The 25,080-nt window shown below is 49.0% G+C and overlaps 1 protein-coding gene and 1 long non-coding RNA gene across 5 annotated transcripts in view; one reads left to right on the forward strand and one right to left on the reverse strand.

The window, feature by feature from the left end:
• Positions 1-25,080, reverse strand: part of SLC45A4 (solute carrier family 45 member 4) — a 93,288-nt gene that overhangs the window by 29,697 nt on the left and 38,511 nt on the right. For 3 of the 4 annotated variants that reach the window (XM_017895124.1, XM_017895125.1, XM_017895126.1), the window contains exon 2: positions 11,780-12,421. In XM_017895124.1, the coding sequence (XP_017750613.1) occupies positions 11,780-12,020 (241 nt within the window). In that variant the 5' untranslated portion in view covers positions 12,021-12,421. Of the gene's footprint in view, positions 1-11,779; positions 12,422-15,886; positions 15,940-25,080 lie in introns of those variants that run through there. The other variant, XM_017895127.1, reaches the window with a different exon arrangement.
• On the forward strand, positions 12,417-14,912 carry SLC45A4-AS1 (SLC45A4 antisense RNA 1). The gene is made up of 2 exons (XR_014485124.1): positions 12,417-12,573; positions 14,524-14,912. It is a non-coding gene; the product is annotated as an SLC45A4 antisense RNA 1 (long non-coding RNA).

Consider the following 25,080-nt stretch of genomic DNA (forward strand, 5'->3'; position numbering starts at 1 on the left):
TAAAAGTAAATCATCATGATTTTTAAATTTCTTAAACCTGGGTATCTAACAGGCCAGGCCCAAGTGACCTCCGCAGCGGGAATGAAGGTGGCTCCTGGCTGTGACAATTCTACATCATTCTCCCACAGAGGATGTTTAGACCAGTGGGGGAAGTGCTGCGATTAGAAATGCAGGCTCCAGTATCAGAGAACACCATACTCCCCCATTATCAGGAACGGGCAAGAGAGCGCTGGGAAAAGAACCTGAGGGTCTCATGAGAATACAAAGTTGCTTGGTTCGTTGCTTGCTGCAGCTCCCGTGGTACATCGATGAGTGCCCCAGATAACGGCAGCCCACACTGACCCTGGACAAGTCGCTGAGCCAAACTCCTCCATTAGGCAGCTTGCCACTCCCTGCTCTCACTCACAGGCTGCTGGGAAGACAGCCGGCAGATACTGTCTTCCACGAGCACCTTGATGCACAGGCCCGAGACTGGAGGCCATGTGTGGGGGGAGCCCACCCACTACAATCCTGGGTTTAAACAAACACCTAAGGAAGCTGAATGTGGACCTGAATGTGGATCCCAGGCCAGGAAATGTGGCAGGAGGCTGCAGAATCTTACAAGAGGCGACAGGATTTTCAAAGCTAAGCCAGCCCATGTGCCGTAGGGAGCTGGCAGGGCCAGGACCCGTCTATCGGGTGGTGACAGAGGCTCCACCTCCAAGGCTTTGCTGGGACCCACAGAAAAACCTGCTAGAGGTGGGAGTGTTACTCCCGCTCTGGGGTCCCTCCACACAGTCAGTCCCCCTCTGAGCACCACCTTGCAGCAACCTGTTTCCACGACTGTCCTCCCCATCGGGCTGCCAGAAGGTCGGGGGACCCCATGTCTGCCTTCTGTGTCCCAAGACACTGCATGTGGCTCAGCAGGTCCTCCAATGTGGGAGTGAGGGCGAGGCATGAGCGAGCCTACACAGTGGTGTGGGGATGTGACTGAGGGCAGCTCCGCCAGGTGCACAGTCCCCCGCTGTGGCAAGCACGGAAGCGCAATGGTATCTGTGTCAATGGCGCTTTTATTCCCACAAACTAGAAAGGGTTTTTAAGAACAGGAAAACCCATTCCTTCCACTGTCAGAAAAACAAAACCACCTGCCATCAACCATACTAAAACTGAAATGATATTTGCCAGAAAGTTTGCGAGATTTAAATACAGGCCGGGTACAGTGGCTCACACCTACCATCTCAGCACTTTGGGAGGCCGAGATAGTAGGATGGCTTGAGCCTGGAAGGTCAAGGTTGCAGTGAGCCGTAATCGCACCACTGTGCTCCAGCCTGGGCGACAGAGACCTGTCTCAAAAATAAATTTAAATACAGCTGACCCTTGAACCATGTGGGTTTGAACTGTACCGGTCACTTACACAGATTTTCTCCCACCTCTGCCACCCGAGACAGCAAGACCCACCCCTGTTCCTCCTCAGCCTACTCAACATGAAGATGAGGATGAAGGCCTTTATGACGGTCCACTTCCACATAATGAATAGGAAATACATTTCTCTTCCTTATAATTTCCTTAGCTCCGTTTTCTTCAGGTTACTTGACTGTAAACATATACCACATAGAACATAGAAGGGATGTGTTGGCTGCCTGCTTACATGATTGGTAAGGCTTCCAGTCAGGAAGCTATCGGTAGTCAGGTTTTAGAGGAAGTCAAAAGCTACACATGGATTTTTGACTGCATGGGGAGTCAGCACCCCTAACCCGAGTTGCTCAAGGGTCAGCTGTATACCCAATTGCCCTCCCAATCAACTCGGCTACTTGGGAGACTGCCCCTGATTCTTCATGGTGCGCTCCGCCCATCCTGAGGTCACAGGAGGTTCTGTCTTGGCCACAGTGCTGACTGGTAACACCTGGGTTTGAAAGGCCTCCTCCCTACCCTGCCTGCAGGAGGTTCCCCTGTGCCTCCTCCAAGTGAGCAGCTCCAGATGGAGTCCAGCCATGCCTGGGTCGGAAGCAGAATGGCCTCTAGCCTCCTCTGGAATATAATGCATCAGCTTCTGGCCTGTGGTCATGTGAGGTGCCTAAGGCATGTCAATTTCCCCTTCATCAGCAAGTCATTCCTTCATTCCCTCAAGCCTCTGTTCCATGCTGGGCATGGTTTGGAACAAAGGTGAGTCAGACCTTGTCCTTAGGGGATGCACAGTCTAGGAGGGAGAGGGCAACCTGCAGGAACAAGGGGTGGAAAGACAGGGCTGCAGGGGGTTCCCGGAGCACACGTGAACACTGAAGAGATGCGCACACTGTGGAGTGTGTTGAATGGGAGCATGCAGAGGGGCCAGGACAGGTGGACGTGAGCAGTAAATAGCTGCAGAGACAGGTCTGGCCTGGAGATAGATGGGCTGTGTTTCATCAAATCCAACCCACCACCATTTTCGAAAGCATTGCTCTCTCACACGTACTGAGTGTGACAGACCCTGGAGTTGTCCAGTGTGACACCGATGGGGCTCAGGATGGGACACACACAGGAAAAGAGTGAGGGACGGCAGAGCCGGAAGCCAGGCCCACTCAGTCCTGTACGATGGAAACAGGGCCAGCACCAGGGCCCAGAAAACCTCTGGAAATGAGGACATCCCTGTGCATTCAGCAAGAAGACATGTGGGGGTTGGGGGGAGGTGGAGGCTGGGCTGTACTGGGGTGCAATGAATGGGCTGCAAACTGAACCGCGGAGTGACTTTTCGACACTCAGCGCGTGGGAGGCCCTCAACGAAAGTTACCAAGGCCGGCGACTAGGAACCCAAGTGGAGAAAAAATAAATAATGACAGTAATAACAGCTAAAATTACAGGCTCTGTTCTAAGCACATCATACGCGTTAACTCTGCACACGCTTCCAGAAGAAAGGAGATGCTGGTATCTGCAGAGATAAGTAAGGCTGCATACATGGAAAATGGTCGATTTTTGGATTCTCCGAGAGGAGCCAACATTGGGTTGTTGACTGCTGCTACCTCCACCACCACCGTTTTGGGGAGGGACAGGAAATTTCTGTCACTTGAGCAAATAACGGAAATGAAAGAGAAACCAGAAACAGGACTTGAATCATCATCATAAAGGAAAGTGTTAATTCATCACTAAATGAACAATGGGTCTTCCGCTCCATCACGTCTTCTGTCCAGGGTTCCCAGAGCCCCCCCTTACTGCTTGCCTCCCCCGGGGCTGACCCAGGGGGCAGCCTGCAGAATCCCAGAGCATCAGGGGCTCCCAGGAGACCCCAAAAAGTTGGTCTCAGCATCATGAGCACACCAAAGTCACCTGATGGCAGACAGCTCCCAACCTGTCACTCAGAGGAGGCTGGACCCTTAGAGCTAGATGGGACTCACAGACCCTCAGTGTGTCCCAACCCCACTGTATGTGGTGCAAGGACTCCAGGGAGGCCACATGGGAGGAAGGAAGAGGAAGCAACGGGACCTAGAGACCAGTCTTTAGCCCAGGAATCAAGGGCAGGGGGAAGGGAGGGGCCTCCCACGGGCAGCAGAAGTGTCTGCCTGGGGGGAAGGGAGGGGCCTCCCACGGGCAGCAGAAGTGTCTGCCCAGGGGGAAGGGAGGGGCCTCCCACGGGCAGCAGCACCGTCTGCCAGCAGCATCACAGGCAGTGTCACCACTGACTTCTGCAGAAGACAGCACACTGCCTGGAGTAAGGATGGTGCAGGGTGAATCACTTTAGGAAACTGCCATCAAGGGCCACCTCACACACACAGGCATCAGCTGGCTGCTCCTAGATTTCCAACAACTCCTCTACTGATTCTGATGATGGCAGAGACGGAGCTAATTTGCTTCTCACAGCTTCCGGTTTGCTGATTTCCAAAAGGAAAGTTTTCTTTGGGGAAGAGAGAAAGGGCAGACTTGCTATTGCTTGATATTTCAAAACGAGTTATCATCTAAGGTTTTTGCTGAGATATTTATCAATACAAACATGCTTCATCTGCAGTACTTTCATACCCCTTCTACCAAGATGAGGATTCAGACAATGGGAAAAATACCATCGCACCCTAAGTTATACAGGGGGAAGCAGTGCAGTCCAAGAGTCTGACCAACAGAATATTCTGAGCACGTGTACTGGTTACCTGCTGCTGCGTAACAAACTGCACAGCATCCAGCGGCACAGAGCAACAGTGACGGCCACACAGCTCCTGTGGCCGGGAATCCAGGCACAGCTCTGTGGGGTAGCTCTGCCTTGGGGCCTCTCTCAGGCTCTTGGACCAGCAGCCTCGGCCCTGGGGGTGTTGGCTGAGGCCTCCTGCTCAGTTATTTGCCATATGGGTCTTTCCAAGAAAGCAGCTTGATTCATCAAAATGTGCAGGCCAAGGCAGCAACAGAGAGGATCTCCCAGCAAGGTGGAGTCATACGTTCGCATCAGACCACATCCCCTCAATGCTGCCATATTCTATTGGTTAACAGGAATTACTCAAGGGGAGGGGATTACACAAGGCCATGAAAACCAGGGGTTGAAGGTCACCGGGGTCACACAGAGGGTATCTCAGGGGTCTCTTAGATTCTCTTTATACTTCTCTCTGACTCCTCTGTGTAACAGCAATTTTATTTATTAGAAATGAAACCATTTCTAATAAATGATTTTATTAGGAAAGAAAAGTCTAAAAAAGCCGATGCTCTAGGCTCAACCTTAAACTAGAAAAAGTAGCCAGTTGTGGTGGTACACACCTGCAATCCCAGCTACTCAGGAGGGTGAGGCAGGAGGATCTCCTGAGCCCAGGAGTTTCAGTCCAGCCAGCCTGGGCAACACAGTGAGACCCCATCTAATAATAGAAAAATAATAAACTAGAAAAAGGGCCAATTAAAAAACCAAGCAAGCAGAAGAAAACAAAATGAATACAAGAGCATAAATTAACAAAATAGAAATGAACAACAGAAGAAAAAACCGAATGAAGCTGAAAGCAGAGTCTTTGAAAAGACCAGCAAAATTGATAAACCTTTAACCAGACTGATCAAATTACCAATATCAGGAAAGAAGGAACGTCAATACAGATCTTATAATTAAAAGTTACTGGAACTACTAAGTGAGTCTGGCAAGATTGCAAGGTATAAGGTCAATATATAAAAATCAGTTATACTACTCTACAGAACGATGAGGAACCAGAAGTGGAAATGAAGGCAGTACTACATACGATAACATGATACAATGAAATACTTCAAGTATGTGACAGACCTACATATTGAAAATTATGAAACATTCCTAGGAGAAATTAAAGACTTAAATGTATTGAGAAGATATATTATGTTCATGGATTGAAGGACTCAAAATTAAGATGTCAATTCTCTACAGATTCAACGCAATCCCAGCAAAATCCAGCAGGCTTTTGTAGAAATTGATAATTCTAAAATTTATATGGAAATGTGAAAGACCCACAACAGCCAAAACAAGTTTTCTTTTTCTTTTTTAGAAATGAGGTCTTGCTGTGTTGCCTAGGCTGGTCTCGAACACCTGAGTTCAAGCAATCTTCCTGCCTTGGCCTCCCAAAGTGCTGGGATTACAGGTATGAGTCACCATGTCTGGCCAAAAACAAGTTTCAAAAGGTAGGTATATTTCCTAATTTCAAGATACACCATAAAACTACAGAAATTAATCAATTGTATCAAGAACAGACACATAGATCAAAGGAACAGAACAGTGCTTAGAAACAGATTCACAATACAGGTGGTCAGTGAATGCCAACAGAGGCGCCATGGATTTCAATGGGAAAGGACAGGCTTTTTACAAATGGTGCTGGAACAACTCAATTTCCACATGCCAGATGGAGGGGGAACCCCTCAACTCTTATGGTATACAAAAATTCACTCAAAATGGATCCCAGACCTAGGTGAGAGAACCATTAAGGAATCTAGAAGGAAACGTAAGAGAAAATCATGAAGACTTCAGGCCCAGGAGTTGAAGCTGCAGTGAGCCATGATCACAGTACTACACTCCAGCCCAGGCAATGTAGTGAGACCCCCCAACTCTTCAAAAAGACTTCAGGTCAGGCAGAGTTCTTAATTGAAAAAGAACAAAAAAAAAAATATTTGATACACCAAATTTCACCAAAATTTAAAACTTTTGCTTTCTGAAAGATATCATTAGAAAAATGATGAGGAGCCTGGCACAGTGGTTCATGCCTATAGCCCCGGCACTTTGGGACTGAGGCAGGAGAATCACTTGAGCACGGGAGTTCTACACTAGCCAGGGCAACATAGTGAGACTCCATCTCCGTAAAAAATTTAAAGTATTAGCCAGGTATGGTGGTGCGTGCCTATAGTCCAAGCTACTCGGGAGGCTGAGGCGGAAGGATCACTTGAGCCCAGGAAGGTTGAGGCTGCAGAGAGCTGTGATCACACCACTGCATTTCAGCCTGGGAAACAGAGTCCCTGTTAAAACAAAACAAAACAAAACAGAAAAAACTGGCTCATGCCTGTAATCCTAGCACTTTGGGAGACCATGGTGGGAGGATCACGTAAGTCCAAGAGTTCAAGACTGGCCTGGGTGACATAGCAAAACCTCGTCTCAATAAAGTGTAAGAAAAAAAATATATATATATATACACAGGCTAGGTACAGTAGCTCACACCTGTAATTACAGCACTTTGTGAGGCTGAGGTGGGCGGATGGCTTGCACCCAGAAGTTCGAAAGCAGCCTGGGCAACATGGTGAAACCCCATCTCTACAAAAAATACAAAAATTAGGTGGGTGTGGTGGTGCACACCTGTAGTCCCAGCTACCTGGGAGGCTGAGGTGGGAGAATCAGCTGGGCCCAGGAGGTCATGGCTGCAGTAAGTTGTGATAGTGCCATGGCACTCCAGCCTGGGTGATAAAGTGAGACCCCATCTTAAAAAAAAAAAAAAAAAGACATGCAAATTAAAGCTGCAATGAGATATGGTTCACACCCACTTCAATGAATGAAGTTTAAAAAGACTGACAACACTAAGTGTTGGTGAGGATGTGGAGAAACGGGAACTCTCCTATACTGTGGTGGGAATGCAAGAGGTACCAACGCCCTGGAAAGCACCAGACCCAGCAAGCCACTCCCAGTGACTCACTCATGAGAAATGAAACACAACCGCACAGGGCCTTGCAGGTCAATGTTCGCAGCAGCTTTATTATCACAGCCTCCAAAATGGACACAACCCAAATCTCTACCACCTGATGGATGACAACAAATGACGGCAAGTCCATTCAGTGGAGCACTAGTTAGCACTGAAAAGGGGCAAAGTACTGATTCATGCAGTAACATGGATGAATCTATCAGAAAAGTATTGTGCTAAGTGACAAGAGCCAGACCGTATGCTGTGTGATTCCATTTACATCGATTCTAGAACGGGCAGCACCATGACAACAGAGGCAGGTTGGTGGTGGCTGGGGGCAGTGCAGTGGCTGATGTGGGGGGCATTTGGGAGCCTTGGGGTGATGAAAACATTCTAGGTCCTAATGGCGACAGCCACACCACTGTGGACATCTCATGCCAACTGTCAAACTGCCCAGAGTGGGGGAACAGTATTTCCAAATCTCTGGGTACAGACGGCAGACAACTTTTTAAAGAAACTCCAACTCCGATCAGGGAAAACTTGGGTCACTACGCTGTCCTTTTAAGTGTAATTTCAGTCAAACTCTGAGAAATAAATTGGGCCTTTTGTTGTCTGGACTCAATCTAAGCACATCTAAGAACAAACTCATTAAAGCCCTGTTCCTATAACCTGTAAAAATACCTTCTATTCACAATTCCTACTCTCTTGCTGAACACAGACCAGGGCTTACAGTTTTACATGAACTATGTAGTGCTTAGGGTCAATAAAGGTTACTTTCATCTGGTTAGGGTCAGTTTGCCACAGCCTAACCACTTATTACAACTCTTCCCATTTCAGTCAGCATTTCTGGAGGTTTATATGGAACAGACACCCCTGCAACTTCGGAAAGCTACCTTTAAGATGTGCTACATATATAGTGTAGGGAAGTACATACACAGAAGTACATACATAAGCCCAGGTCCTGGGCTTATGACGGTTGGACCTACGATTGTTCAACTTCACATTAATGTGAAAGCCATACACATTCACTTGAAACCATATTTTGAGTCCTCATACACACTGGTTTTCACTTTGAGTACAGTATTCAATAAATTACATGAGATCTTCAACACTTTATTATAAAATAAGCTCTGTGTTACATGATTTTGCCCAACTATAGGCTGGTGTGAGTGGCTCTTTTTTGTTTTGTTTTTGAGACAGGGTCTCACTCTGTCATTCAGGCTGGAGTGCAGTGGCATGATCATGGCTCACTGCAGCCTCCATCTCCCAGGTGCAAGCAATCCTCCCACCTCAGCCTCCCGAATAGCTGTGATTACAGGTGTACACCACCACACCCAGCTAATTTTTTATTTTTTGTAGACACGGAGTTTCACTATGTTGCCCTAGCTGGTCTTGAACTCCTGGGCTCAAGTGATCCTCCCACCTCGGCCTCCCAAAGTGTTGAGATTACAGGCATGAGCCAGCGTGCCCAGCCTGATGTGAGTGTTATGGGCATGGTTAAGAAAGGTGAGGCTGGGCTATTATGTGCGGTGGGGTAGGTGTGTTAAATGCATTTTCAACTTAAGGTATTTTCAACGATGGGTTTACTGGGACGTAGCCCTGCTGCAAGGTGAGGAGCGTCTGTATTTGTCCTCTGAAATTTTCTAAAATCTATACAAGTCTCATGTAACAAATAATCAAAACCAAACAATGCAATGTGCTAAGCTGTAGAGAAACTGAGACTCACCATCTATAAAGTAGGAAAATTCCAAGGTGCTGTGGAAGCATTCAGGTTTTTTTTGAGACGGAGTCTCGCTCCGTCGCCCAAACTGGAGTGTAGTGGCCGGATCTCAGCTCACTGCAAGCTCCGCTTTTCGGGTTCACGCCATTCTCCTGCCTCAGCCTCCCGAGTAGCTGGGACTATAGGCGCCCGCCACCTCGCCCGGCTAGTTTTTTGTATTTTTTAGTAGAGACGGGGTTTCACAGGGTTAGCCAGGATGGTCTTGATCTCCTGACCTTGTGATCCGCCCATCTCGGCCTCCCAAAGTGCTGGGATTACAGGCTAGAGCTACCGCGCCCGGGCAGCATTCAAGTTTTTAAAGCCACAATACACATCATCTGCCATAAAGAAAATTAGGGAAAAGCAGTTACTAACGACTCTTTATCATATCAACTTATTCTCAGAAACCAGAGGTTCTAAATTTTGTATTTGTCACCACGACCAGAACTCATTATCCAGAAACGGGAGGATGGTGCCCAATTCGTAATTCCAACCGCCTGAGCTTTGTTACGACAACGCTTTCATAATTGCCTCGGTGCCAAGTCCTTACACACTGAAGGGACAAAATACATGTTTAGTAAAATTAATTGCTACCCAACTTCTCCCTGGCTAAGGTCTAGTCGCAAAAGTGGCCCTTCAGTTCCATGAACACATCCAGGTCCCCTCCCTCAGCCTTTGCGTGGGATGCCCAAGAGCCCTTGCCCTGCTCTCCAGAAAGGCCTTCCCACACTGGCCCAGCCCGTTTCTTTCCCTCGCTGGTTGGGTCACTTTCTTTCTCGAAGTGCCCTCCTGCCACAGAGCGAAGCCCCCCGGCCCACAGATGTGGGTCCTGTCCACCCTCCGTGCCCTAGGATAAGATGAGCACCCAGGGAGCACAAGCAGAATCAATGCAGAGTGACACACACAGGAGAGAACAAAAGCGCGACCTGAACCCGGTCCCCTACGTCCGACTCCCCAACCCTCCAGAAAAGAGTCCTTTAACCTTGTCTGAGCCCCAGGTCCTCTGGCCTTCTCACGAAGCCTTCTCAAAACAAGGTTTTTAAAGATCAAAAAAGACACAGGACTGCAAACGGAAAAGCACGCTGAAATGCAGGAATGGAAGCACTGGAAAAGTAAGATGAGTGCTTTTCCATTAATGTATTAAGTGACAAGATCGAGGGATGGACACAGTATCTCCTGTGATTTCGGTAATAACGAGCATCAGCGCAGGGTGACAGGAAGTCGGTGCCGATGCCAGCAGGGCTGCCCCGCACACAGTGGAAGAAAATGCTACCATTTCATGCTGGAGTCAGATCCGTGCACATAACTAAGGGATCCGCACTGCAGCGAGGCTGAGTGAGTGCTCACGGAACAAGAAACACTTTATTATGTTTGTACCAACAAACATCCCTAAAACCACCAAAATAAGTAGGCTTAAAAATACTTTACTGTGCAACACGTGGAATTCTAGAATAAAACTGATGCTTCTAAATTGTCTGCCTCTTACCCAGACACCTTATATGGCTAAGGGTTTGGAAAATGACAGATTTTAAAACTTCCTTAGGTCATAAGGAAAACTAAACATTCTGACAAAACTTTTTGGGCCCAAGATACTCCCCGTGGGGACTCCCTACAGGGTCTCCGCTCTCTTGCCCAGTAATCTGGAAGAAACACAACCTGCGCATGTTTGTGAATTTTCGTGTTCTCACACCCACCTGTGCGTGTCACTGTGAATTTCCGTGTTCTCACACTCACCTGCACGTGTCTGTGAATTTCCATGTTCTCACACCCACCTGCGTGTCTGAATTTCCGTGTTCTCACACCCACCTGCGTGTCTCTGTGAATTTCCGTGTTCTCATGCCCACCTGCGTGTGTCTGTGAATTTCCGTGTTCTCACGCCCATCTGCGTGTCTGTGAATTTCCGTGTTTTCATGCCTACCTGTGGGTGTCTCTGAATTTCCGTTTTCACGCCCACCTGTGCGTGTGTGAATTTCCGTTGTTTTCATGCCCACCTGCCTGTGTCTCTGAATTTCCATGTTTTCATGCCCACCTGTGTCTCTGAATTTCCATGTTTTCATGCCCACCTGTGTCTCTGAATTTCCGTGTTTTCATGCCCACCTGTGCGTGTCCATGAATTTCTGTGTTTTCATGCCCACCGGCGCGTGTCTGAATTTCCGTGTTTTCACACCCACTTGAGTGTGTCTGTGAATTTCCGTATTTTCCTGCTCACCTGCACGTGTCTGAATTTCCGTGCTTTCATGCCCACCTGCGTGTGTCTCTGTGAATTTCCGTGTTTTCATGCCCACCTGCGTGTGTCTCTGTGAATTTCCGTGTTTTCATGCCCACCTGCATGTCTGTGAATTTCTGTGTTTTCATGCCCACCTGCAGGTGACTGTGAATTTTCATGCTTTTGGAAATGCCTGTCACTGAGCCATCTACCGTCCACAATAACCTTGGATTCAAGCCAACAGCAAGAATGATAAGATGATAGCATCTTTCAGTGTCTCCCACAGCCAGGCACTGTTCTAAGCGCACCCGGGACCCTCTTCGGGTTGGTGTGCGATTGCAATCATTTTACACACAAAGAATCAGAGTGTGGCACAGAGGGTCTCCCAAATTCGCCTGCATGACACAGCCAGTGACTGTCCGTGCTGGCGACCCTACCCTTTGCGCATCGTTCACTGTGCCCCAGCAGGGACAGTGGGAGAGATGGGCCCTGGCTGAGAGTCAGTACGTATCAGTGCCAATTCTGCCCCAGATGCTCAGCTACTTTGCCAAAACTGTAATTCAACGTCAACATACGAAGATCATTCCTCCCCAAACCTGGCTAAAAACAGGAGAAGAAAACCCACATCAGGGCAGGCTGAAGGGAGAGGAGACCAAGACTTCTGTGCCAGGGGCTCTCCAGGACATGCCATCCTCCACCTCCGGAGGATCAGAGCCACGCCCAGTCCGCTAGCACTCCGCTCAGCCTATACTGCGCGCAGACAGGGAGGAGACTTACCAATCTGCAACAGTATTGGTGTGACCAGAGCGGTTTCCATGGCGTAACAGAACTCCCTGCCAAACATCACCGCCCCGTGCATCACCCACAGGCGCACGGGGATTCGGTCTATGGACCCCTCGCTGATGGTCTCGCAGTTCTCAGCCTCTGCGCCTCCGGCTTTCTGTGGGTCCGGCAGGGGCACGGATAACTCTTGGACTTGCATAGATTCCGGGTCGGCATTCTGCGGAGCCATTTTCATTACCACCAAAAAAATATATATATTTATCTATATATTCTATCTATATAAATAATGCTTTCATCTATCTGTAATGATAAATAAGACGTCTTCTCTTTCTGCTTCGGTTGTGTTCCTCGGGCAAGTAACACTTACATTCCTCTTTGCACAGGTGGGTGTCTCACAACTTCTCACAATGGTATGAGACATGCAGCAACACACAACGATTTTTGGTTGGATTTTAAACATATGGCTTGCTGGTTTACTGTGAATTAGAGTTAAAAATCCATAATTGCCATTCAGTTAATACCAGTTTCATCATTATTACTGAAGAGGTGCTGAAGTGAATTTTCTTGCTACAGAGAGGTGGGAAGGTGACACAAACAGGTGTTCCGCTGGTAATCCCCATCGAGTGACTGGATGATCTGTAAAAGAGGAAAACAACCCGGCCAGAGTCAGGGGCGGCCAGCAGATGGCCCTGTGGAGCGCCGCCTGACCCCCGAGCAAGCTGCGTGCCCCAAGGACCTGCCCCAAGGACCTGCCCCGAGATCACATGCCTCTCTGCCACTCACTCTGGGTATGTCCATGCAAACAACCAAACCTACGGTCTCGAAAAACATTTTCTCATGTGGGAGTGAATCCTGGGGAAGGACAAAGATGGGGCAATCAAGGAAAGCAGGATCAAAGAGCAGACTGAGAAAAACGCTAGAAATATTCACTCTTTGGCCAGTAACAATATCGTCCACCCCGTGTACCACAGCACGTAACTATTCCAGCAGGCTGGAGGCGGCTGGCGACGCCCTTTGGTTGCAGATATCATGAGAGGGAAGTAAGGAGGTGAAGGGAAAAGTGGGGAAGGTAGGAAAAAGAGAATCAAAAGGTTAAACTTTTGTTTAAAAAAGTCTAATTTGTTAGAGACAAGGTCTCGCTCTGTTGCCCAGGCTGGAGTGTGGAGTGTGCAGCCTCAAACTCCTGAGCTCAAGTGATCTCCCACCTCATCCTCCCGAGTAGCTGGGACTACAGGTGTGCACCACTACACCCAGCTAATTTTTCTAAGGTCCCCACTATATTGCCCAGGCTGGTATCCAACTCCTGAGCTCAAGCGATCTCCCCTGCCTCAGCCTCCCAAAGCACTGGGATTTACAAGCCTGAGCCACTGTGCCCAGCCAAAAAGGGAAACTTTAGACCCTGCCTGGAGAGCTGGAAATGAAAAATTAAAAGCAGGCTGGGCACGGTGGCTCACGTCTGTAATCCCAGCACTTTGGGGGGCTGAGGCAGGTGGATCACCTGAGGTCAGGAGCTCGAGACCTGCTTGGGCAACATGGCGAAACCCCATCTCTACTAAAAATATAAAAATTAGTCAGGCATGGTGGCGGGCGCCTGTAATACCAGGTACTCCAGAGGCTGAGGCAGGAGAATCACTTGAACCTGGGAGGTGGAGGTTGCAGTAAGCCAAGATCGCACCGCTGCACTCCAGTCTGGGTGACAGAGACCCTGTCTCAAAAAAAAAAAAAGAAAAATTAAACGTAGTAGGGGAGCGGCTGGATGGAATGAGGATCGCATGATTCTCTGTCCAGCAGGGAGTTTGAAATCTACCCAAAGGCACCTGGAACCCTGTGATATTGGCCTTTAGGTTATAAAACCTCTTGGTAATAAAATGAAATTACAGACCTTCTCTTCAGAAAAAAATGCACGCATGTGCCAAACTCTGACTATGGTACCTACGGGTTCAGAGACTCCCAAGCCACACGCAGCTTTGCCAGGGTCTGTGGAACCCTATCACCCCAACCCTCGGGTTTCTACCACCCTGCCTGCAGTGACAAACCCAGCTTGGTGACAAATTCTCCACCAGGACAAACACATACAATAAAGCAAAAATAAGCCAACTGGAAATGCTGCCTTGGAAATGTTTGAGGAAATGAGGTCAGTCTCTCCGCAGGTAAGGTAAGATCGGGGATGTGGAACACCCCAAGTTCAGAACTTCTGGAGTTAGGTCTCCAGACACGGGGTTCAGTTCAATTGAAGTGCCAGAAAGAGCTCCTGAAAACATACCTAAATGGTGTTCAAGGTTATATTAAGGTAGGTCTATGGGCCAGTATCTTTTTTTTATTTTTTATTTTTTTATTTTTTGAGACAGAGTCTCACTCTGTCGCCCAGGCTGGAGTGCAGTGGCGTGATGTCGGCTCACTGCAAGCTCTGCCTCCCAGGTTCACGCCATTCTCCTGCCTCAGCCTCCCGAGTAGCTGGGACTACAGGCACCCGCCACCACACCCAGCTAATTTTTTTGTATTTTTAGTAGAGATGAGATTTTACTGTGTTTGCCAGGATGGTCTCGATTTCCTGACCCCGAGATCCGCCTGCCTCGGCCTCCCAAAGTGCTGGGATTTCAGGCATGAGCCACTGCACCCGGTCTATGGGCCAATATCTTACTGAAAATTTTTCCAACAACTGGTTTCAATATAAGTATTTCTCATTAATTTCCACCGAACCAAAGGTGGTCTTAATTAGCTCCTCTCTTTCTCCCCAGAGACCAGAAACCTCGAGGTGCCGTCTTCACTTGGCTCCTCTCTCACGCAGCCTCGATGGAGAAGGTGGGTCCCCGGCGCGGGGGCCCCAGGAGGCAGAGGGCTCTCTGTACGGGAGGTTCCGTAGAGCACCTAAGGAAGCCGTGTGCCTGGCTCTTCCGTTCCAGCTCTTCCCTACATCTTCTTTCACGCTGCAGCGGAAACCAGAATGCCTATAATTCCTTCAGAACCAAAGGCTCAAGCGGCGCTACCTATGTGTTCGCTTCTTACATCCCCCGAACGTCGCTGCAATTCCACACGACAGCCCTTATCTGAGAATTCTTTCAAGTTTGCCAAATGTCCTCTACCATAGAAACACCTCAATTAAAATAAGAGTTTCCAAACTGTCACCTTACCGCAATATTTTTTCAAAAAACTCTGTCATGGAACTTTTTTTTTTTTTTTGAGACAGTCTCGCTCTGTCGCCCAGGATGGAGTGCGGTGGCGCGATCTCGGCTCACTGCACCCTCTGCCTCCCGGGTTCAAGCGATTCTCCCGCCTCAGCCTCCCGACTAGCTGGGATTACAGGCATGCGCCACCACACCCGGCTAATTTTGTATTTTAGTAGAGACGGGGTTTCACCATGTTGGCCAGGATGGTCTCGATCTCCTGACCTCGTGATCCACCTGCCTCTTCCTCCCAAAGTGCTGGGATTACAGGCGTGGGCCACTACGCCCGGCCAGAACTATTTCTAACATACACAAAGTAAACAGAATAGTAATAAGAAACCATCAGGTTTAACAAGGACCAACATTCTGCTATTCTTGTTCCGCCCCCACCTTTTTGGAATCATTCCTAACAGAAAATGTCACGATTTTCCCTGTTTTCAGTCTGTGAATCTTGTACCAGAATAGGGTCAATGATTGTAACTGCTTTCTTCCACCAGGTAAGAGGAGTCATTTTTGTGAGAAGAAATAACACCCAGACACGTCTGCAAAGACTGAACACATCAGCTGGGTTTTGGGAAGGAACAAAAGCAATTAGTTTTCTAAGAAATCCTAATGACTTAATTATAAACATCAGATCCTGCACTTCTGCTCAATCGGTCCTTTGTCCCATTGCGGTGTCCTCAGAGACCTGTGCCTGAAGTTGAGCAGGCTCTGTTCCTAAGAGTCGTTTCAGTAAGAGCTGACAGTTAAGCAATAAATGTCTGTAATAAAGTAATATATGAATTATTCGAAGGTAGCGATTCTCAACCCGGGGCAACTCTGCACCCTCCAGGGACACTTGGCAATGACTCGAGACTTCTCTGATTGCGACAGCAGGGGGAGGAGGGGACAGTATTGACGTCTTACAGGCGGAGACCAGGGATGCTGCTCAACTTACCACAGTGCACAGAACAGCCTCCAGCAGAGAAGGCCCCGGCCCAGAATGTCAACAGCACCAAAGGGAGACACTCTGTTCTAGGGTTATTACTAAATAGAAAAAAGGTTTTCTTTAAAAATGCTTCAACCCTTGATTATTCCATTCTGAGTCCATTATCAAGACCAGACACTGAAGCTTTCTCTGTAAAGCTGGATGATGAACATTGCGGGGATTTCGGGCCACAGACGGTCTCCGTTGCACATTCTCCTTTCTTGTTTCTTCTTCTTTTTTTTAAACAATCCTTTAAAAACACAACACCCATTCTTAGCTTGCTGGTCATTCTTATAAATCCCAGCTCTGCACTGGATCTGGCCCCCAGGTCAGTTTGCTGCCCTCCGGCCTGGCCTAGGGTCAGGAAGTCGCCCGAGTCTCTCTGTTTAACAGGAAAGAAGGCAACGGTGGAGCCCTGCTTGGCTCCCGCACCCCTCAGCCTCACTCTGCTCTGTGCCACCTAAACTGTCTAGTCCTGACTTAAAGCAGAACTGGAAAACACATGGAACACACTCCCGTGGGCCGAGACGACCCGAGGCCAGGAGTGTGGGCAGCAACGCTGCAGGCCATTCCTTTCCCAGGCAGCTCAGCCGCGCCCCAGCCAGTGGTATTTCTCAGCACCTTGTTTGCAAAGAGCAGGTTGCGTAAGAGTCACTGATGAGCCACACAGAAAAGCCCCAGGCGACCATCGGCCTCTCGCGTGGAGCACGGACTCCAACCTTGGGGCCACAGGGACGGCCACCGAAAGGTCTTAGGGATCAGCTGAAGATTCATTCGGCCTGTGCAACACAGTCAGACCCTTTTTTCCAAGATTAGCATGGTGGTGCATGCCTGTGATCCCAGCTACTCTAGAGGCTGAGGCAGGAGGATCACTTGAGCCCAGGAGTTGAAGACCAGCCTGGGCAACACAGCAAGACTCCATCTCTATAATAATAATAATTATTATTATTATTATATTTAATTAGCCAGATGTGATGGCATGTGCCTATAGCCCATCTACTCAGCAGACTGAGGCAGGAGGACTGTTTGAGCCCAGGAGTTCAAGGCTGAAGTAAGGTACCACTGTGTCACTGCACTCCAGTCTGCGAGACACAGTGAGACCTCTTGTCTTCTTTTTTTTAAAACAGATTCTAAAACAAGACGTCTTTTACCTGGGAATAGCTGAGGATTTCACAAAACTAAGCCTTCAGGGAGTAGAGGCCCTGTGTTCTTAGTAACAGAGTCGCAAGTCCACAGAAGGACAGAGTGGTGCAGGAGTGGCTCCCTTGACATGGAAAGTCAGCTACCTCACTGGAGTTCCCCTGAAATGTTGGGGCTTTCCTACCAAACTTCTAACAACTGGTGTAAAATTGACCTTCCAAAGAGAAGATGAAAAGGAGGGAGACCAGCAGCTGGGTGGGAAAGGCGTCTAGCTCACACCGCCAGAGCATCTGCATGGCTACGGTCAGGGCAAGCTGCCAGACATACTGCTCAGCAGGCTGAGGGGCCAGCAAGACGGCTTCACACCTTGGGGGACTGCTGACCCAACCTGCCAGTGACGGCGCTGCATGTTCAGCCGTGTACCCAGGCCCCACATCAGGCCCCCTAGCTCTAGAACCATGCCTGGGCAGTGCTGCCCATCGGTCGAGGGATCACCCTTTGGAGCAGGCTGCCTCTCCGCCAGCCTGCTCCCTTCTGTCTCTCCCCTGAGCCTGGCTCTGCCCATGCCGCTGGCCATGCATCTCCACCTCTTGCCCTTCCCACCTTCAGCTCAACCACCCCAGTTTGAGAGCCTCTTCTCAGGGCTCACTGGACCCCTTTAGAATGGGTGATCCCCATCTTGCACAAAGGATTATGACGGCTACTGGTGGATGGCCAAACCCTGCCAGGCAGTGAGAGAAGCCCCTCAAGAGACCCCATCCCCGCTTTCATCTGTCCCCAGATCTCCCAGCATCAGTCCCCAGTGGGCAATGTCCATGCTTCTTGCACCTGGGCTTTCCCTTCCATATGCACCATTTCCGGCCACACAGCAAGAGCTCAATGAGGCCTGTTACATGAACAAATGAAGCGAACGAATGAATAAGGCTGATCAGCCGATAGGTACTATGGGGTGTCTGCACTGGAAAACCACCCCCCATCCCCCCAAGTCTCTAAGGAAACTATTTTATATGCTCAAGTCATGCCCAGGTGCTCCGAGTGACCAGCCACCCGCTCATGCCTCCCTGAAGTCCTCATGAAACAGCATGAGCATGGCACGGGTGCCACCTGTTACACAAGTAGCCTACGCATGAACACAGCTGGCTTGCCTTCCTCAAGCAGGACAGAGGCAGGGGCACAGTACATGGATTTTACACAGGTGACTTCACTGGCATCTATATTGATGAAAACAACAAATATCTTTAGACATCTTGACTTTAAAGCAGCAGTAAGTACAAAAATCTACCAAATGTCTCACACTTTCATGAACTTATCTAAGGAAGGTCATCAACCTAGGGTGTCAACACCAATGCAAGCTTCCGAGCTTCTAAAAGCAGGCAAAGTTGAGGCAACTGTCCAAACAGTAATCTTAACAAGGCTCAATTAACCACTACAACAACATCACCTCATGTTAACCAACCTTAATTTCCTCAAGGATACGCACCCATTGGACTAACCCAGTTTTCAAGGTGAGCATCTTGAAGACAACACCCAATAGCTCACAGCAGGATACCACCTGGTGCAGCTGGTGCTTCCAAACATTTTATTTCTGCAAAGCCCTGGGGATTCTGTAAGCATTTTAGGAGAAGTCAGGAAATAATTTAAAAATAAAGTTTAAGTGTTGTACTTAGAATCAAGGGTCACGGCCGGGCGCAGTGACTCACGCCTGTAATTCCAGCACTTTGGGAGGCTGAGGCAGGTGGATCACGAGATCAGGAGATCAAGACCATCCTGGTCAGCATGGTGAAACCCCATCTCTACTTAAAAAAAAAAAACAAAAAAACAAAAATCAGCTGGGCATGGTAGCATGTGCCTGTAATCTCAGCTACTGGGGAGGCTGAAACAGGAGAATCGCTTGACCCAGGAGGCAGAGGTTGCAGTGAGCCGAAACTGCGCCCCTGTACTCCAGCCTGGGCGACAGAGCAACACTCTGTCTCAAAAAATAATAATAATAATGATAATAACAAAAAAAGAAAGAAAGAGAGAAAGAGAGAGAGAAAGAGAGAAAGAGAGAAAAAGGAAGGAAGGAAGGAAGAAAAATTAAAGGTCATATCAACTAGTCAATACGGAAAGATCTAGCGGGTGGAACTGCAGGGGACAGCACACAGGGAAGGCCATGGTGACCCGGCCCCAGCACTGGCCACTCTGAAAGGGGAGCTGGTGGCCTCTGGGTTGGTGCCGGAAGAACCAGCATGAGCATTTCTTCAGTTAAAGGGCCAAGGCTGAAGGACAGGTTACTGGGCCCGCAGCCCATGGGAAAGGTACCAGCAAATTCTGATACGTTTAAGAACACAAGAACATGTCTTGGTCAGGAAATCCATGTAACAGGCTACTGAATGTTCAACCCAGATGACAGCTCCCAGTGGAAACTATGTGGGTCCCCGTGAGGCCTCAGATCCACATGCTCGAGTGTGGTGTGAGTTAGGAGCCGCTTCGCGTCTCCCCGCGGCCCTCTGGGTGTCGCAGTATGATTGATCTGAGAGTCCACTGCCAGCCCTGAGACTGCTCTTTTGTCACATACCAAACGTCGACGTCTCTGTTTCTCAAGGCTGCAATCTGTCCCACCCGTGTGCCTGTCTACCTAGCTGCGGGAGGCAGAGAGGCTGTCGGGACATCTCGACCTCCGCTGGGGGAGGGGAGGGTCCTGATGTTGCTGCTTCTTCCCCATCAGCGCTGTCCTAGTAATTCTCTCATGTTTATTGCCAAGAACTTCATGAGCACACGAACTTTATGAACTTTAAGAACAGACTGATTCGCTCTGGGAAAAAAGTCTTTGTTAGTATTTTTATTGAGATTCCATTAATGTTATAAACTAGCCTGGGGGGAGCCGATATCCTCAGGCTGCTGAGTTGTTCTCTCCAAGAACAAGAGCATTCCTGCACCTGTCCACGTCCACCCTAGCACCTTCGGGGAGAACTTAAAAGCAGCCCTTCCACGGTTTTCCACGTTTTCTCCTAATTAACCTTTGTCATGGTCACTGCAAATGGGATTTCCTCTGCCCTTATGTTCTCTAACTGGCTAGATCATGACAGCTGGTAAGTGTTGTTTATGAAGTCAGGTATAATTTACATGCAGTGAGAATGTACTACTCAGACAGTTTCAACACATTCCTATCAAGACGGAACCCGTCTATCATGCTGGAAAGGCCCGTGCCCCTTCCCATCTAATTAAGGCCATTCATTCTTACATTTCCAGTTTACAGTCTAATTCTTTTGTTGTTTGCGCGAGAATGGACCAAGAAAAGAATATAACCAAATTAGCAAGTCTACCAAACAATCACCAAAGCATGCACAGGCCTCGGCTTAAGGCGGACGCATGTCCAAAGTTCCTGGACATGTGTACGGATGTGATGGTCCATTTCTTGAGAGACAGCAGTGGGCACCTCGAGGCTCTCTGGTCCTCCTCACCCACAGCCCTCACTGGGATTGGAACAAGGGCCTATGTGGTGCGTATTTCTTGAACACGAAGCCTCTGAGGCAGTTTGAAACCCTTCCCTTCATGGCCTCCCCCAGTCACTTCATCTCTAGGGCCTCACAAGAAATGAAAGGAAAGCAGTTCTGAGAAGAGAAGGGAGGAGTGTGCAGGGAGGGGCCAGGCACCAGCACAGGGCGTTTCTCACACTGAGCGGGGGCAATCAGACACCATAAAACCAGTCCAACACCCAGCAAACTACAGCCGTGAGGTCACTTTCTCAGAGCAAGCAAATTGTTTTCTATAAGCACAAGAGCATTATCTGAACACAGGAAAATGATTCTTCTCTAGTACAGAGCTGAAAACGCCTGACCGAGGCATGACGCCACGCTCCTCCTTCCCCCGAGCACAGGCAATCCTATACCCCCGAGAGCCGCCGCCGCCTCAGCTGCTTTAAATGCAGACAAGCTCAAAAGTTAAGTTGTGACCTGTTCTGGTATCTTACGTTCAAAAGAACAGTGCAACTTTTCGGGCAGATTTTCCGTAGCATAGAAAAGCAAGCTTCCCTCTGGAGCCTGCTCCAGCGATCGTCGGGGCAATCGGTGACAACAATTTTGTTATGATTCGCAGATGCACTCAGACAAGCGAAACTACAATTGTTCCAATCAACAACTTCCTCTATTGTCCTGTTTCTAATTTAAGGGTAACTGATGCCAAAACACATGACTTCCTACAATTTGCTGAGTGGAAAAGCTGGCTGTTAACTTACATTTCACCAAAAAGGTAACTGGAGAGTTGCTGCTGACACACACCTCAAGCTTGGGTCAAACTTTCAGATCTACAGCACAGTCCCAGCGTTCAACAGCGACAGGAGAATTCCATGAGCCACGCTTCCCGAGAAGTGGTCTAGCGAGTCCGGACAACACACGTCCGCATGGTGACCACAAACGTGTGCTGCTCCTTTCACAGCCCCTACACATGAAGTGCATGTACACGCACGCATGGGCCTGATACCGTGGGGTGCGGCACGGCCTGGGGGCGGCACGTGCTGATGGGGGCCAGCTCATGAAACAGCTGTGTGTTTTCTGCACCCACCACCTAGAAACAGGCACGAGTAGGGGCACCCAGAGTCAGACAAACCCACTACTACCATCAGCCTCCGATAGCCCCGTTCAATCTTCACCAATACAGTTCCCCCAGTCACGGCCGGCACGTGTCTTCCTGCCTCTCCAGATGGCCACGGAGAGGAACACTAACAGCAGCATTGGCAATTCTGCTTCTAAGGCTATTTCCTGAAAAGCTTGTGAGAAATCCCACTGACTTCCAACACAAAACCAGTGTGTGTCAAGAGATGATGACAAGCCACAAATGGGGTGGAAGTATTTGCAAAAGACACTATCTGATAAAAGACTGGCATCCAAAATATACAAAGAGTCCTTAAAACTCAACGAAAAGAAAATGAGCGCTTCTACAAGTTCCTCCCCCCGTGTATTTGGCACATGCGTGGCTGGGCGGGAAGTGTGGGGCATTCAGAGTGGTACAGACTGGCAGCAGTGTGTGCTAGAAGGGCGGAAATTTCCAAAACAGACCTAACAAGAGGGCCCAGATATTGAAGTGCCATATTCCCACAAATGTTCGCCATCACTCTACCATTAAGATATTGGAATGAAGGAAATGAAATATTAATTTTCTCACAATTTGTGGTACCCTGGCCTGGCAAGCTGTCTTGAGCTATACTGGACTCGGAGTAGGCATGTAGTCAAGCAACACGACGCAGCAAGGGAATCCCAGGACAGCGGTGGGCAGGCCCCTGAACTGTGGGGGCTGGCAGAACGGGGTAGGCGACCTGCCTGTGAACGGCCAGATCGGTGTGCACATAAAGCAAGTGCCATATTCACCACAAGCCAGGAGACGCTGGTGACACTTCCACAGCCTTCCTTGGACTCTGGCCTTCCCTTGGCCTCAGCAGCTTCACTGCTGTCCTTCAGGAATGATGCCAGGGCAGCAGCTCTGGGAAGCCTGCAGACCACCTGCTGCTGCGTCCCGAGGGGCCTGCATGGTTATACAGTGCGACAGTCCAGGCTCATGCACTGGAGTGGAGATGCTGTGGGAGGGAGGCAGGCTCACCAGTGAGCGTGCGACTGTGCACATGCTTGTCTGCAGAGTTCACAGAAGCCCTGTGCGGGCAAGAATGTTCTGACTACTTGATGATGCCGGACAGTGCCGGGGAATTGCAGTTTTGAGGCAGTGCAGTAGCTTTACACTGTGTGAGATGGATTCTCATTATAGAAAGTATGATGCACATGATGTGTTGGATTTTGAGGCTTACAGAGTAGTGTATGCTCAGTTTCAAAGCAAAGAGCTGGAAGAACAAGAGCCAATAAATGATCTTTTGCTATGTGAGGGAAAAGATGGCAAAAAGTCTGAAGACACCTCACCAAAGATGATACAAAGGGACAAAGATGTGTCCCTTCCCATCTAATTAACGCTATTCATTCTTATATTTTCAGTTTACAATCTAATTCTTTTGTTGTCTGAGTGAGAATGGACCAAAAAAAAGAATATAACCAAATTAACAAGTCTACCAAACAATTACCAAAGTATGCACAGCCCCCAACTTAAAGATGGACTGTATGTCCAAAGTTCCTGGACAGCAGATGAGCACATGGAAAGACGCTCCACACCCGAGGTCCTCAAGCGGCTGCAGCTGCGGCGCCACCACACGCCTATCAGAACGGCCAAGGCTTGGAGCACCGACAACAGCAAACGCAGGAGAGGATGTGGCGCAGGAACGCTCACTCACTGCTGGCAGAAATGTAAATTGCCACAACCACTCCAAAAGACACTGTGCCCACTTTTCACAAAACCAAACATAACTTTCAACCATGCCATCCAGCAACCAAGTTCCTTGGTATTTACCAAACAGAGTGGAGAACTGACGTCCACACAAAAACCTGTGCTCAGATGTGACAGCCACTTGATCCATCATCACCAAAACTAGGAAGCACCCAAGACGTCCTTGCACAGGTGACTGAATAAACCGTGGAACATCCAGACGATGGAATGTCATTCACCGCTAAACGGAAATGAGCTCTGAAGCCACGCATGAAAAGATGCGCGGGCACCTTGAATGCGCATTTCTAAGGGAAAGAAGGCACTCTGAAACGGCTTCTCCAACTGCACGATTCCAACCAGCTGACTTTCTGGAAGAGGCAAAGTTAAGGACACAGTAAAAGGAGCAGCGGTGACCAGGGCCTGGGGAGGAAGAGAGGCCGAGGAGGGTGTTGGGGCAGTGGAACGACTCTGTATGGCACTCTAATGGCAGACACATGTCACTATGCATTTGCCAACCTACTGGAGCTACAGCGCCCAGAGTGGAGACCCTGACATGACCTCCGCACTGAGGTGACAGAGACGTGCCACTGTAGGCTCATCCACCGTAATCAATGTCCCACTCTGGCCGGCGACATGGACACTGTGGGAGGCTGGGAGTGGGGGCAGGGGCATATGGGAAATCCGTTATCTTCCTCTCAATTTTGTTGTGAACCTAAAACTGTTCTAGAAAGTAACATTTGTTGATTTTCAATGTTGTGTCCTTATATTTACATAAATAAACAAGGCAATCAAAAACTCCTGATAATCCCCTGTTGTCCAGGGTTAGGAAGAAACCAAAACCCTTCATGAGAAAGGAATTAAGGGGCATCCATGCTGACCGCCGTGCACTTGGGGAAGCTTTCTGTGCCACCTGCTTGCACCTGAAAATGCCCAATCGCGGAGGCGCCCATCTCCAGGTGTGCTATGCATCGCTCGTAGAAACCCAGCTTGGCGGCCTCTGATCACACAAGGAGCCTCTAGCCCAAGACACGTGGGCTAAAGAAATACAAAGTTAATACCAGTTTTAATGAGGCCATGTGACATCTGGCGTCCTCCAAACACTAGGCGCCTCATGTGGACCAGTGTCGAGGGGCTTCCCTAACTGCAAGTTCTGGGGCTCCCCCCAGACTCACTGGATCAGAGACCAAGAGTCTGCACTGCGGCCACTCCTGAGTCACACGCTGCAGAGGGGACATCACGAGCTCTGCTTCACGCAACAGCTCCAGGCTGTGCTGGCACCCTGGTGGGGCGGCTACGATGTCCCCCCTTTTACCCTCAGAGTATCCCAGTTAGAACAACACTCCAACACTCTAGAGATGAATGATCTAAAGCTTAATTGTGCCTTACATCTTCTGATAACCCTCTTTGTGTGTTTTGTGCCACAAGTCAGGGCACTTCAGAAACCAAAAAGGACGCACAGCAGACCACACATCCTTCTTTGCTCTCCTTTCAATCAGACCGTGCTGTGAACCTCCTGCAGCACAGGGGAGTGGGCAGAGGCCAGGTGTGTGTGTGTGTGTGTGTGTGTGTGTCGACATCTGCCTATGTGTCTGTATGTGTTGGGGGTGTGTGTGTCTGTGTGTCGATGTCTGCCTAGGTGTCTGTGTATGTGGGGGGTGTGTGTGTGTGTGTCGATGTCTGCCTATGTGTCTGTGTGTGTGGGTGTATGTGTGGGTTTGTCTGTGTGTCAATACCTATGTGTC

Source organism: Rhinopithecus bieti, unplaced genomic scaffold (assembly GCF_001698545.2).
Source record: "Rhinopithecus bieti isolate Rb0 unplaced genomic scaffold, ASM169854v2 scaffold_25940, whole genome shotgun sequence".
Taxonomy (NCBI): Eukaryota; Metazoa; Chordata; class Mammalia; order Primates; family Cercopithecidae; genus Rhinopithecus; species Rhinopithecus bieti.